This window comes from Andrena cerasifolii, chromosome 12, assembly GCF_050908995.1.
Source record: "Andrena cerasifolii isolate SP2316 chromosome 12, iyAndCera1_principal, whole genome shotgun sequence".
Classification (NCBI taxonomy): Eukaryota; Metazoa; Arthropoda; class Insecta; order Hymenoptera; family Andrenidae; genus Andrena; species Andrena cerasifolii.
In genome coordinates, this window is record NC_135129.1 from 10,510,389 (window position 1) to 10,526,331 (window position 15,943).

Consider the following 15,943-nt stretch of genomic DNA (forward strand, 5'->3'; position numbering starts at 1 on the left):
TCAATGTATTTGAAACGTGTTTAGAATTCCGTTGTTGGGTCTGCGTCCGGTTTCCATATAGTGATCTTTCATCCAAGTGGGTCGAATTTTCTTTACGTCTAGTAGTTCTGCAATGGTTTTTGTTTTTTTTTTTGTGTTTAATATCCTGTTATCATCGTTTCCTACTTTCCTTCAAACATTGGAACTTCTGTGAAAGCATGGTAGCTTGATTCGTGGTAATAGTGCCCGTTTGAACTTTTATTGCATCGTGCCTCCTTTTTGCTTTTGTTGCTGTTGCTGTTGTTCCCTCTGTTGTTGCGCTTGTGCAGATGCCTCTGTATCTTTAATATGTTTCTCAACCTATAAAATTGTACGAGTTACAGCGACCTAAATATTGATGATATTCTGCTCCTTGAAAACACGTACCACTTTCTTTACATGCTTGTATGCCCCAGACTCTGTGTTCCCATGAACATTATCGACTTTGTACGGTGGTCTAATCGTGACATTATCGAACACAACAATATTCACTCCGTTCCACGTGATTTCCGGGATAGTCTTTGATATAGTGCTGAAGAGTTTCTGTCCCTCTGGAGATACTCCGGCCTGCAGAGCCATTACCAGTTTCTTTTTCTCTTCGATTTGGTTACGTACTCTTCTGTTCAGCTTTTGCAAATTAAGGCTTTGTGGTGGTTCGGTGGTGGTGGGGCTAACTTCCCGCTTTACTTGTACCTCGGATACCAAGGATAAATTTACTATATGTACGTCATTTAAAGTGGGCGAGCCGCTCGATGACGGACATTCTGATTGACGCCAGTTAAGGAGAATTATCGTTACCGTAGCGTGCGTGCGAAAGTTAGGACGTACTTTCGTTTTATAAATATTCCTGTCACACTGGGCATTACACTTTAGAGTAACCGCTAAGGTTAGAAGCGACGCATTCTATTCTAACGTTTCGTATCAGATGGAGGAGGTTTCTGTTTAGGATTTCTGCGGGGGAAGCAAGGTGAAAGTATCCCCGTAAACAGCGAAAACACGCTCGAGGATGGATCGGAGAAGAAATAAGAGCAACGAGAAATCCAGCATGGTTGATTGAATGACGAAACTTAACCTGACTTCGCGTAGCTGGTTAGGAAATCAGCAAATAATTGACAAGCGGTATCGCGGGTTCCCCGTGAAAAATCGCCGGACGTGGCATAATTGTCGTCAATTTAAAGTCACGAAACCTGTCGCGGATAACTCTAAAGCTATTTACACTGTGGCAATGTTAAACGAGCGACGGATGATCGCTGGTTACATGTATACGTTGGGATCGACGATATCACGTGGGAATTTACAAGAAAAGGATACTTAGGATCAGCATTTTAGTTTGTGGATCGAATGCCAACACCTCGCCTTCGATCTCCTCCTTGTAACAGGTTTTACAGGCCACCGTACTCCCAATGCTGAAACAATCGTTGGCGCCGGCCATTTTTCACTACGAACCAAGTACCGCGGGCTCCCTGCCGCCATCTGGTCTCATTTCAAATGTCCCTCGAAATTCGCACCATTTGCGCCATTTGCGCCATTTGCGCCACTTCCGATTGGGAATTGTTCGATGGACGTGCTGCGTTTTAATTTATCGAATAATATAACGACACTTCTCTGTCGAACACGTCTCAAATTCACGTGGAATATTATTCATCGTAGTACTGGGAGATGAGGTAAGAAGTTTTCCAATTATTTACATAGCAATTATTGTTCTATATACATATGTAAATCGCTAAAATTAGAAGCGTCATAGAGTTATGAACGTTAGACGCGATGCAGCGCCCTCCGATAGACTTCATTCTCCAAATCAAACGTTTTCTCAGGCATAGAATATGTTTTACTCGTATGTCATCTTAATTCAGACGTTATACTGATAATGCTACACGCGAGTCTAGAAAATTCTAACCACAATAGCAGGCAGTCGAAAACAAACGGGCATAGAGCCTCATAATCATTCGATTTACAGCTAAATCGACAGAGAGAAGCGGTTAGGAATAAGTCATTAATCATAGACACGAGTTGATTTTACTTTTTCTTTATTCGTATTTTCATATTTAGGTACGATGCAGCGCTAGCCCGCGGGACCCGGTGTCGGCCATCTTCGCTCGTCGCTCGAGGGATTTCGTGGTCGGTCGGGGTGAGTCGAGTCGGCTCGGCTTGGCGGGTAGTTCCACGGCGCGTGGCTTCGGCGGATCTTCAGTCTATAGAGGCTGCTCCGTGGTGAAACGTCGCGTCGCGGCGCGACTTTAATCGGATCTTTGCAAGTTCGTCGCGCCTGTTAATTAAATCTGTGACAAGTGAGTGAACCACCCACCACACTTCCAACTGGACACATTGAATGGTACGGTGAATCCTCCTGGCCCTTCTTACGGCTGGTCCCTTCGACATCTCCCTCGTGGTGAGTCAAGTAACTGTAATCTTTGAGTGCACACTGAGTTAATAGAAATTCTAGTTTTAAAGAATCTCGTAGATATTAAGGGTGGCATTATCTGCATAGTTTTTTATTTCAATACATTCGCGAGACTTCACTGCTCTGCTATATCACTCAGGGTTTGTCGACACCCTTTTTCCGTTTGTTAAAGCTAGGGTGACCTTTCACAAAGCTTACCATTGGTATATAATAGACTGTCAGTTAGTCGACGTTTATCGGTAAAAAGCTTGTCGGCAAAGCCACTGCTGTTACGCTGTCACATGGGAGTTAATGGGCACAGCAGATGTTAATGTGTGAAATTGGGGGCGTGATATTGCCCTGTGTCACGACGAACGAACGTGGCGTGCAATAATTGTCCTTTAACGCGGTATTTCAGGGGACACGTTATCGGTAATATCCCATTTTAACAGTCTAGGAAAGTTCCCCTAATTAAGAGAAGAATAGGGCGCTTTCTCGTCGCCTTCAGGACGGAAAAGGTCTTTAAAAATTCCACTTCAGGAACTATTGTCTTCTAGTCCTTTCTTTCAACGGGGTTAAAGGTTGTAGGTCAATTGCAGAGAAGACGCGAGGGTGAAAAGATCCAGAGGTCTTTATTAGATCCTCTATTCTAATCACCACTGAGTCTCTCAAAATTGAAATGCAATCAATCTTCGTCAGTGATAACGATTGAACAATTTTTCTGCTAATTTTTGCAAACCTAAACCCTCCAGAGGAAAGCATTTCTCCGTGCTAATAAGGCCGTTAGAATGCTGTTAATAAACTGTCCACGGTAGCTACAGATTAGATTCACCAGTTAACTTTGCATTTACACTGGGGCTTAACATTGCTTCTATGTGTTTTGTCCCCAGCGTTATAAATCGCAGGCGAGCTGCTCGGGCATTCAGAGGCTCGAGGTCACGAATAGTATTTCCGAAGGAAACAAAACGCTACGCGGAACGTAATTAAGAATATTTCAATGGAACACCCCTCGCGTACTTTCCATTGAAATCTTGTGACGGAGATTGTTGTTGGTGGCGGTGGTCGCGAGCGAAGGGCACGATTGTAAACGCTGCGCAACGGTTCGGGTCGAAGTAGGCCTGCTCCGTGTCTGTTTCGCGAGCATGCGAAACGTACATATGAATCATGTATTCCAAATCCGAGAAGGCACTCGAGTGCAATTTAGAAACACGACGCGCCAAGTCTCCTTGGCATTGCATCGCGTCTCAGCTCTTTCATCTCTTCCATTCGTTTCTTCATTCCATTCGTGTCTCTTCTTCGTTTTCTCCCCTTTGTCAATTTTACCACCATCCCAAATCTATCGCACCTTTGCTATGCATGCGAAACAGCGTCAAGGGTTGTAGTTGCAGCTTAATCGAACCTAGGAGTTTATTTATTTAAGCTCAAGAGTATCGTAGCGTTTCTATACCGATTGTATTTATAAATCCTTCCTGCCCCTAAAATTTCGACGCGTTTGTATTTGTTTCACGACCCTGCGCAGCTTTGATTGAAATTGTTCCGAAGCCGCCTCGCTTTCCCGTACGAAATTCGTGGCTTTGTCGACTCGGCCGTCTATCCACCGTAGAATATTTGTTCGCGCCGTTGAAAATTGTTGGGCCGTAGTTCCGACTGCTTGTGTTCTTTATCTTCGTCAATGTTTGGCTAACTAAATATCACGCGGTTCGCGCTACGTGTGAATGGCCAATCTATCGAGCCATCCATCGGACGTCGGAATTTTTCTGTTCGATCAGATTCTGTCCTGCGAGGATTCACTAAACGTCGATAGACAGCATCGTATCGCGAACGGCCACGTGGATGGGCGATAAATGGGAAAATAATATACATATCGCGCGAGGACGTCGAGGAATAGCCTCTCTGCAGGGGTGTAAATCAGCCGCGAGCCCGTTTTCATCGCCGGACGGAATTCTGTTGGGGAATGGCATAATAAATTTCGGCGTCTCCCTCGGTCACTCCATAAATGACCAATATTTTATTGCGTCTGGCCCCTGTCTAGTTCATGATAGCAATCATATAACCTGGTGGCCGATAGCACTCCTTTGTTGGAGTGTTCTCTTTTACTACACGTGCTCCAGCATGCAAGCTTATCATTCGGATCTCGCGGAGAAAGAATAGCGGCCTTTATCTGTGCAGGCACAATAGAACCTTATCTGATAAGTACTTTCTGAAAACTGTTGTTTTCCTGGCATTCTTTCCTTGGAATAAGCTCCTGCAATCTCATTTGGAAGCATGTCTCCTGAGAGCACTAGAGTATTGCTACTTGAATCGAGGCATCCATACTTATCCTTAGTGAAGAGCGCAGAGGATAGTACTCTTTTTCATTGCTAGCAAATTCCTCTAATTCGCCCCGAAACGAAGGGAATTACTCTGCGAAAGTGTTTAAGAGGCACAAAAGAGAGGCCTTTGGACTAGAGGTCCTTATTTCACGTGTATTTAAATACACGTGTACACGTGTACTGAACGTATCCGTACCTCGATCCGTGTATCTTTTAGTATACGGGTACCCGTACACAATTTCACGTGTATTTAAATACGCGTGAATTTAGATACACGTGAATTTAGATACACGTGTTTTGACTTTTGATTCGTCAGATTTTTAATATCTATGGATATCCCAGAACTCTGAGGGATTGTGAAATTAATAAAAAAATTAATGTATTTGAGTATATTTACTAGAGTAATATGCGGGAAATATGGTTTTACGAATTTTCAGATTGTAACTAATAATACAATTACAAAATTAACAAGATTCATTTAATCGATTACCTATTTTGATACAAAAAATTTAGGCATTACTGATAATAAGCGAGTTTCTTTTTAGACACGTTTAGTTCGTTTTTGTACGTCTATTAATTAATTAACTTTATTCGTCAAATAATCTAAAGTTAAATAACTTTTATTGGACCCGTTATTTAAGTTATTTTTTATTAAAAGATACACGGATTGAGGTACGGATACGTTTAGTACACGTGTACACGCGTACACGTGTCTTTTTACTACACGTACCATACCGTGGCCTCTACTTTGGACCCACCTGATCGACAAATCTTGGTCGCCCTACGCGCCACAGAAAAACGTCTCCTTTGTGAGCCGAGAAACGCACGGAGTCGCGTCTTCGGCACAAAAGAAACACGTAAACATTCTCGAGCACCATGAATCGGCTTCATGAAAAATGCATATCACCTTTAGTTGGCGGTAGATCTCCGAGACGTCTCGTTCCTTTCACAAGTGTCGGTAAACGCGTCTTGGGCTAGGGCGATCGCACGTGCCAGAGGCTCGTAAACAGAGGGCCGTGTGGGTTTGCATCGGGAGCCGTGATATCCGTGATATCTAATCCGGAGGACGTAAATCAACGTGGCTTGTATAGGGCGGCATTGTGCGATCGTCTTTTAGGAAAACATGGGAACTAGGCCAAACTGGGGAATACACTCCCCTCCCCCGCCGGGTTTCATCATGTAGCCGGTAGAGATGGAATCTCGCGCGAGTTGCGCTTCTTTTTGGCAGCTGTTTTCGCTGGAATTCTCGGTGCGCCGAGTAATTCTTTCCTCCCAGGGAATGTTCTAAATAGCACCGCGTGCTAACTCTCGGCGGGTGGAATACTCTTGAGTTTCTAGTAGAGATCCCTATTTCACGTGTATTTAAATACACGTGTACACGTGTATTAAACGTATCTGTCCCTGAATCCGTGTATCTTCTAGTACACGGGTACCCGTGCACTATTTCACGTGTATTTAAATACACGTGAATTTAGATACTCGTGTATTTAAATACTCGTGAATTTAGATACTCGTGTATTTAAATACGCGTGAATTTAGATACTCGTGTATTTAAATACGCGTAAATTTAGATACTCGTGTATTTAAATACGCGTGAATTTAGATACTCGTGTATTTAAATACGCGTGAATTTAGATACTCGTGTATTTAAATACACGTGAATTTAGATACTCGTGTATTTAAATACACGTGAATTTAGATACTCGTGTATTTAAATACACGTGAATTTAGATACTCGTGTATTTAAATACACGTGAATTTAGATACTCGTGTATTTAAATACACGTGAATTTAGATACTCGTGTATTTAAATACGCGTGAATTTAGATACTCGTGTATTTAAATACACGTGAATTTAGATACTCGTGTATTTAAATACGCGTGAATTTAGATACTCGTGTATTTAAATACGCGTGAATTTAGATACTCGTGTATTTAAATACGCGTGAATTTAGATACTCGTGTATTTAAATACGCGTGAATTTAGATACTCGTGTATTTAAATACACGTGAATTTAGATACTCGTGTATTTAAATACACGTGAATTTAGATACTCGTGTATTTAAATACACGTGAATTTAGATACTCGTGTATTTAAATACACGTGAATTTAGATACTCGTGTATTTAAATACACGTGAATTTAGATACTCGTGTATTTAAATACACGTGAATTTAGATACTCGTGTATTTAAATACACGTGAATTTAGATACTCGTGTATTTAAATACACGTGAATTTAGATACTCGTGTATTTAAATACACGTGAATTTAGATACTCGTGTATTTATAAATACACGTATATTAACGTATCCGTATTTTGATTCGTCTGATCTTTAATATCTATAGATATCCCAGAGCTCTGGGGGATTGCGAAATTCATAAAAGAATTAATGTATTTAAATATATTTACTAGAATAATATGCGGAAAGTATGGTTTTACAAATTTTCAGATCGTAACTAATAACACAATTATAAAATTAAAAAGATTTATTTAATCGATTATCTATTTCGATACAAAAAATGAAGGCATTACTGGTAATAAGCGAGCTTCTTTTTAGACGCAACGATAATCCTTAAAATTGAGAAACATCACTCGGTTTTATTACACTTATTGCTTAAGTGACCGCCATTGCCCATTCTCCCGTAGTTAATGCCCAATTCTGATGAAAATACACGAATACGTTGATACACGTGTATTTAAATACACGCGAAATAGTGCACGGGTACCCGTGTACTAAAAGCTACACGGATCGAGGTACGGATATATGTAATACACGTGTACCCGTGTCTTTTTACTACACGTACCATACCATGGTCTCTAGTTTCTACGGTATTCAAGCCTTCGAATACTTTATTCGCAGCGGCTCCTTGAATTCCAAGGATATCGAACGTTTAGCTGGCTTAAGGTCGCTGGTAATTCGAGAGTACCTATAGAGCTTGCACAATCCTGCAGGGCTTGGCTCGAACCCCTGGGTTCTAGATCGACAAGCCATCGCAAAACTGTGACCGCCGGCAGTTGGAGGAGGCTTCGCTGAAAATTCGGCCACAGTGGATCAGCGGGGTGCCCTATTCGGCTGATCACTATAAATACTAGTTTATTGCTAACACGTGGCACTTGTTTGGGGGCATGAATTCTGCTACTTTATCGAAACTGGCTTGCGTCTCGCGGGCCAGCCATCAAACGGCCTGGCAAATTAAGCCTACCCAGCCGTGTAGTCGGCTTCGAGCTTCCTGGATGTTCCTTTGAAGTTCAGCGCACACTTGCTTCTCAGACCCCCCCGCCATTAAAGCTCCAATCGACGCGCAACGGTGCGAATGCAATCGGAAGGAAGCTTTTCAACAATATCTTAATGGTTCCTGCCGCCCCGCGAGGAGCTTGACAAGTGCATTTATCACGAGGCGCAGAGGCGCGGCAGGAAAGAAGATAAATGGGCAGAGCCTCGATATGGTGCGTTATGTAACGCGTGATTTACTTATCAGTGACACGGACAAATGTTACTGCAGAGCGGAGTTTCCATCATAACTGCGTGATCGGGGAAAGCTAATGCGGCTAGAGGAATTGTTTGGACGAGCTTCGAAACGCGTCGGATTTCTTGCAAGTGGCCAGCGCAGCTCACCTGCGATTTGTCACCGGCTCGTCGGTCGGCGTATCGTTGACCGAAAAGGCGTCGTTACGCCCGGGCCACTCGTCTCGTCGCAGAATTCATTTCTCGGCCAGAGGTTCGGGCAGTTGGCAGGAGGCCCGCTCCGTTCGCTTTTTGCGATCGACAGCGGTGTAATTTGGGGGCTGAAACACCACGCGCGCTTCTTCCTCTGGTTCCTTCTCGCGTGGTATTCGACAATCTCGTGTAAAACCTTTGGTATTTCCCCGCGTAGCTGATAGTTTCTTCTGTTTTCTTTTCCTGAGTGGCAAGTCTATTTTCGAAGAAACCTAAGTAGCGCGTAGTCTTTGGAACGAGGCACAGCGAAGGTAGGTGATCGAGGACTCATCGACTTGGAAGTTTCCAACTAAACAAGAGACTCGTTGACGACGCGGCACTTAATCCTGAAATTTTATTTATACTTATATAATGCCTGGCAGAGTGCCGCTGTATATTTCACGCATCGCATCGGAGAAGTCCCACCGCTTTGCGACTTCGCCGCTAAAAGGTGCGCGACAATTTAAGATTGATAACGCCTTCCGCGCGTAGAACCGAGAAAAACCGTGGAATTCCGTTTAAATTTCTCCGACCGGCGATTTAGGAGCTTGTTAGCTTCTCGCGGGATTCGCGGGCGGAGAAATCGTCGCTGGCTCGAGCTGGCAAACTCGACGAGCTTGCGTGGAAGTTCTCACGCCGCGCGGTCGCAGGATTTTCGTGTTAATACCGCCTTAATTGCGTCTCGAACTTTCTCCAATCAGCCGTAATCTACAATTATCGGGTCCCACGCTTAATTTCCACCTCGGCCGTTTCTAATCGCTCCGATTAACGATCGACCGTTGCCGCACACCGCGCTATCTCCGGGGACAGAACTGCTGGCGAGTAGAATCCGTTGAAAGGAGACCCGTCCGCAAGAAAATAACGCGCCCTCGAAGGCTCCGCTCTTCCCAAGCCGTAATCAGTGTTTGCTCCTTGCTCTATGCTCCGCCGGTCGCTTCTTGCTCGGCAATTGTTCGGGCGAATTGAATGTGACAGGCGACCGTGCCCGCCGCGCCAGAGTGACGCGGGGATTAATGGTGCTTTCAACTTTTTGTGCTTTTATGAAATTAGACTCTCGCCACGGCGAAGATCTATGGGCAAAGACCAGCAGCTCTGGCAAAGAAACCTGCGATCCAATAGAGCCTCCGTTACAATGAAAAACTCTTAACGAGTGTATAGATCATTTTATTTAAAGAGATTACGTCGCACAGAAGTAAATTGTCCGAAGAAATGGGAAAAGTTTTATTAGATTTTTCGTGGATCTGGGCGACTTCAACGAAGTCTCACTTTGGATAGACGCCCACTCTTTCTTTAAGGGTTAGCCGCGAAGAGGGGAAACTTAGATCTTTAAAGATCATCTTGATTCTTATCTCGGGGAAAGTTGAAACGACCCGCGCGCAGAGGCGATTAACGCAAGTATTAGTAGTCGCGGGGGTTTCAGCGGTTTTTCTTCGCCAGCACTTAGCGATGACGCAACCTAAAATTAGCTGCGAACACGGCCAACGAGACTCGTCGTTCGCAGAACGGCAAATGCCTCTGCCTGCGCGACGTGTTCCGGGCTCGAGGCACGAAGATGAGGCCGAATGAAAGGCAGGAAGCTTGACGCAAGCGGTTCGGGGGAGGGCATTGCTGTCGCGCCTCGTCACGTGTCATTTTGGTAATTGCGCGCGTTTAGATTCGGATTTGAAGATTGCGCTTGACACGATTCTATTTCTTATCGCGTCGCGCGCAAATCTCCACCGTTACCGTGCAGGCTCGCCTGATTTACGACTCGCGTTTCTAATTGCGGAATTTATGGCCCGGGGATTCTGATTCGCAATCGCGCCGGTGGTCAATGGGAAATAAGTCGCCGTGAAACCGGGACTGGTCTCGTAAAACACTTGAAAACATTCCTGTTCTATAGACCAAGCGCGCGCGTTATTAAGGGGGCAGCCTGGTGTAACTAAATGAAAAGCGAGGCATTTTTCGGGAATTTTTTTTAAAGAAAGTATTTGACAGATCTTTCTGAAACTTTCGGGATATTGTATTAACAGGTTAAGGTATATAACAAAAAAAAATTATTAAAAAAGAGCGGCAAATAACAAAGTTATGCCCAGTCCGTTGGCGACGCAATTATTGCACTGCGGGCAACGTAGCGTCTTTCGGTTTCATCTGAAACCAAAAATCGAACAATTCTCTTTTAGTTTATGAGAGTACGCACAGAATGAAGAAATTTGAAACTTAAAAGATGCAAAATGAACGAATGGCGGCCTCTTGAATAAAAAGTTCACTGTTTCCAACGAAATTTTGCCTTAAATGTCTAAAAAAAGTTATTTATTTAAACAATATCATTATACTAATCACTTAGTACTATGAAGAAAATGTTCACAAATATCCGTGCACAAGGCCAAGTCGATTGGTTGAATATTTTTTGAGTTACATTGCCCGCAACGTATAAAACTGTCGTTTCGAGAAAAACACATTTCAAGTTTTGTGGTAGCCTGGCGCTCCGTAGCAAAACCGGCTATATCCGCTTTAATTTTTCGAATTTCGTTTTGCTGCTTTGGGAGCATATCATCGCGATGTTTAACTATTGATTTATGCAAAAAAAATCGATTTCTTCGACCCCCTACACTAGACTCCCCCCCTTAAATGTGTAAAAAAAGTTATTTATTTGAACAATAATATTATACCAATAACTTAGCTCTGCGAAGAAAATGTTCAGAAATATCCGTGCACAAGGCCAAGTCGATTGGTTGAATATTTTTGGAGTAATATTGCCCGCAAATTGTGAAACTGTCGTTTCGAGAAAAACGCATTTAAAGTTTTGTGGTAGCCTGACGCTCCGTAGCAAAACCGGCTATATCCGCTTTAATTTTTCGAATTTCATTTTGCTGCTTTGGGAGCATATCATCGTGATGTTTAACTATTGATTTATGCAAAAAAAAATCGATTTCTTCGATCCGCTACACCAGGCTCCCCCCTTAATCGGATGGAGTGTAGTTCTAGGACGGAGAGCATTCGTCATACGGTGAATAAAGGTGAACGCTTCGCGCCAAACCAGGTAGATGACTTTCGCATTAGTAACAAGTTCTCTGCCGGCGACCACTGGCATCTCGTTACCTCGGCTCTCCTTTTTTGCATGCAATTACACGGCCGACGATTATGTCGCCCGTGCGTGTGTCGGAGATCGTTTGAACCGTGATTGGCTAATTGTAAGAGCGCTCCTGCGTTCGATCGCTACTCGCCCGTAATTGCGTAGACTGCAACTCTCAATACCGCCGCTGCAATCCGTGAAACGCGCTTTTTTGCTCGCGGATTTGATCGCGAGCTCGACGGATGTTAATTTAACGCTCGCGAGCATCGTGAGCCGACGGCAACTCAAGAATTAATGAAGCTTGCAATTTGGCGAATAAACGAGACGCCGGAATGTTTCTGCGTTCCTCGCCCGACGAAGGGATATTTATTTTCCCCGCGGTGGCTGAAGAATTTTTCCAACGTTCCTAGCTCTCCTTGTGTTTTTACCGGGCGCGCAATTTACGGCGTCGTTCCTTTCATGCGGCGAAACTTCCACGTTCGAGAATCGTCTGGGAGAGAGCGGAGGGGTAGGAAACCGAAGCTTGTGTGATGGGAACTGGTGCACCACTTAGGTATTTTTCTTTATTTATAAAATGTATTCCGTCGACTCGAATCCTCCGGGGAACTATAATCCGATAGGATTTGCGTCCTTCACTCCCTCGGCAACTCAAGTGCACGCTGCAGGGTTTTCTCGAGAGATCGCAAATCGTTCGCCTCGGCCCCCCTCGCGCTAAATAAAAAGAGCACGAATTACGTATAAAGTGATTGACGCTGACTTGATGCTTTTAAACATTCAGTCTAGAAGAAAATTGATTTTACAAGGGGATTTTATCGTGCACGTATAATTGAAAGCGGTGTTCATTCGCTCCATCTAATAAGAGATTCTTTGATCGAAAGATCACCTCTTCGAACCTACTTAGAGAGCTACCAGTAATTTTAAACCGCACGTAGTAGGGTTGTCTTCCTCGATTCTGAATCCTCCATCCATCGTTCTGTAACTCGTTCGCTCACAGGAGGAATGGAAATGATGTCTGCGGTACGTCGAGCGTTCCCTTCCAGTCGCGTGGTCACAGAGTCGAGCTCTACTCCAGGACGCAGACATCGTCTATTAGACGATTTTCTTTAATGAAACCTCCGCTTTAGAGCGCAGCGTCCCATAGTCGTGACAGGTTTACCCCGAATGCGTCACGTCCCCCCCGCGGAGCATCGATATTCACCCCTGGATCAATAATCGATAGACGTGTCGACCGAATCCTGAAAGCACCCCCGTAACTGTCGCGAAGTCATGCTCATCCCGGCGCATATTAATTGTGCGTGTCCTGCGGTTCGATGTAATATAACGCACGTATGCACACGGGTCGAGCTCGGCGTAACTGACAAATCGAGCTTGTCGTAAACAACGGCACGCGGATTTAATGGTCGTTCGAAGGGTGAGGATGAGCTTCTGCAACCCCTGTTATTAAACAGAGAACGACACCAGCCACCCCATCGCGGTGCTCGTGACGACCGAGAGTAGTTGTTCCGAGTTTCCCAGATGAAGAAAGTTTCTTCGCCACGCGTTAACGGCGATAAGAATCAAACCACGGTACTCCGGTGATATGGCATCGTGGTTCAGGGAAATTTTGGCTCTGGCCATTTTTTTGGTTGATGATTGAAATCCTTGATTGAAGGATCCCGTGTTCGTTAGCGCGAAAGTTGATATTGCGATTATTCCCTAACGAATCTCCAGCGAATAATAGCGAGAGGGGGTTGCCTCGTTTGTTTTATTTTAATTCCTGCACGGCGAGACAGCCGAATTTGTTTAGCTCGTTCTGAATTGACCAGCGTCCGTCTTCGCGGAGATGAAACCAGCTCCTGTCCGGGGCATCCCGAAATTCAATTCCGCCGACGCAGATAAAACGAATCTCGATTGGCTGTTAGGTTTAACGAAGCTCGCGAATGAGGTCATGGTTGTAACGCTGTGCGTTTCGCGGCCTGATGATTTTATTAGGTCTGACTTAGAAAAAGCTCGGCGCGTTTCAGTGTAGCGCGAGATCCTTGCGAACATAAACTCATGGGCATCTCTCCTCTCCAGCTTGCTCGAGCTTCTTTTTCGAGCGCTGTTTTTCGCGTCTCCTGAATAGCTCTTCGTTCCTGTCTCGCGTGTTCCGCCGCTCGCGATACCGCCAGATAACTTTTTCGCCGTTATTTACCGCACGCCGACATAGCCGCGGGATTATATAATTACAATTTGGCGAGCTTTAGTTTGGCCACGAGTCGCGGATAATAAAATTGCGCCGCAACTTTGACGCGCGTACCCCGAAAATCGATTCCCGTAAAGAGCAACCATCGACGATGCAGACGTCGCCATGGAACGTCAAATAGTTCTGGATAATTTCGTATCAAAGGGGGTCGAGCCACGCCGCCATACATTATTGAACTTGGCGAGCGACTTTCAATATATCTTGCTCCGCGAGGGGAGCTCAAGGCTCGGTATCTACCCTCGGCTTTTCGTTGCCTCGCGTCGACAAAGAGCCTCGATTCAATGTGTCTCGTGTTTTGGAATCGGTGGCGTTGTAAAGCAGGGGTTTAAAACAGTTATGATATCGGTTTTGGGTTTTTGAGACAGTTATGAAGAACCGATACCTACTCTGAAATTTCTGACTGTATCGATTTCGGTTACGGTTCTAGAACCGATATTATATCGGTTATAGCGGTTCTAGAACCGTTACTTTTTCGGTTCTATGTAATGTACTGGCCCTTTACTTATCGTTTTATCTCTGCAAACATGAATCAGACCAACTACCCAAATGCTGCGTAAATTTAAATACTGCGTCATCCCTGCTACCCTTCGCCATCCTAGCTAATGCGTCACCTACACAAAATCCTGCATTTCTGCCCTATCCCGCCATCCATTCTCTTACATTTCGAAACCTCTAAAACCCCATCGCATCCCCTTATCCAGGAGCATTACTATTCCAAAAGCCACCAGTCTCAGTCGCGGAGTCCAGTTCAGAGTAGTTGAATCTCCAATATGCTTAATTTAATTGAATAAATTATTATTCATATAACCGGAAGTTCAATTATCCGGAGCAGAAAATATCTGGTCACTTTCAAATTGTAGATTATTGAATTTTTTACAAATATTTCTTCGATATAAATTCTTATTATACAGTAATCTGCAAGCGTAATCTCTATTTATTTCAATTCCTGTAAAATTGATGCGCGAATCAATTCCAGAACCCTTTTAAAACCGATATGGAATCGAAAAAAATAACAGTTCTAGACCCGTTATAACCGATATAATATCGGTTCTGTGGAACCGTAACCGAAATCGATATAGTCGGATATTTCGGTTCCTTATAACAGTTATTCAGAAATTTCGGTTCCTTATAACAGTTATTCAGAAATTTCGGTTCCTTATAACAGTTATTCAGAATATCGGTTCTTCGTAACTGTTTCAGTCAGAACCGATATGTAACTGTTATTTTCGGAACCGTTTTAATCCCTGTTGTAAAGTGGGCGTTCCCTCGTTTCGAGAATCTTCTGAATGCAATATTTCGCGAGTGAATTGTACAGGTTGGGCGAACAGAATTGTCCGTTAGAATTGCAGCGTGATTGGTGCATTTAACGCGACACTGTTTTGTGGGCTTCGTACAGTTTGAGCGGAATGCTGGTGGTTTCAGATATTCAGCTTCTCGTTTTTGAAAGGGTTCGCTCGTCCGATAAATATTCCTATTTTCGAGGTATTGATTTTTTACGAATCGTCGACGCTTAATGGCGCGCCGCACTCTACGTCGCATGGTTTATCGAACGTTTAATTCAGAAGCGTTTATTTATTAACAATTATGCGGTACACTCGACTACAAGCATGGGAATACCGTGAAATGATAGTCGAATGAGTCCCATCACCGTTGCTTAGCATCCCAAAATTCGGTTGGGAAATATTCAGTGCACCGTAAAATGATTGATCAGCAAATTTCATTATGTCTCCTTATTAATATAAATTTCACGAAAATGAGCCCTGGGAAATTCCCAGCGTTTATATCTCGCGGTTCCGTCGAAGCTCCCCAATTGCGGTGAATGGTAAAATGTAAAGTAGAGCAACGGTAGAACGCGGGCAGAGTGCGGGGAAATGTGTGTTCGCAAAGTTGGGGGGAAGTTCGCAGCTTTCGCGTTATCGATAAAGCGCAACTCACGAATTGGACACGTGACAAGAATAATAATGTTTCCAGCTTAATATTTAACGAGAAAAACTTGTGGCGAATTATTCATCTCGCGAAACACGGCCTCCTATATTCTCCACATTCTGCCTGTCTGTTATCGCACAAGAACAGAGTCCCCCGTTCGATTGCTGGTCAAATTTTCCTTTCCCTAGCCTCCATTATTTCAGAGAATTACAGGGTCGCGATAATCCACGGCTCTTAATGAATTTACCGGCTTAACCGGGGCTAGGCGAATTACATATTCCGCGGGCAACGCGTGGCTTTCATGCGGAGCGCGGGACATAAGTTAAA

General features: G+C 44.1%; 2 protein-coding genes across 8 annotated transcripts in view; one reads left to right on the plus strand and one right to left on the minus strand.

Moving 5' to 3' along the window:
• Nucleotides 1–136: 136 nt before the first annotated feature.
• Nucleotides 137–1,491, minus strand: LOC143375002 (protein LSM12). Its single transcript, XM_076823677.1, has 3 exons — nucleotides 1,330–1,491; nucleotides 406–782; nucleotides 137–339 (listed from the first exon to the last, which is right to left on the minus strand). Exons 1-3 carry the CDS (start codon nucleotides 1,448–1,450, stop codon nucleotides 238–240), a joined length of 600 nt encoding a protein of 199 aa, XP_076679792.1. The 5' UTR covers nucleotides 1,451–1,491; the 3' UTR covers nucleotides 137–237.
• A 60-nt stretch (nucleotides 1,492–1,551) lies between these two features.
• LOC143374998 (pyroglutamylated RF-amide peptide receptor) overlaps nucleotides 1,552–15,943 on the plus strand; it is a 53,894-nt gene continuing 39,502 nt past the window's right edge. For 4 of the 7 annotated variants that reach the window (XM_076823671.1, XM_076823670.1, XM_076823675.1 and 1 more), the window contains exons 1-2: nucleotides 1,552–1,682; nucleotides 2,068–2,407. The gene's annotated coding sequence lies outside the window, so the exon portion shown is untranslated. The remainder of the gene's footprint in view (nucleotides 1,683–2,067; nucleotides 2,408–15,943) is intronic. The other 3 variants (XM_076823672.1, XM_076823674.1, XM_076823673.1) reach the window with 2 other exon arrangements.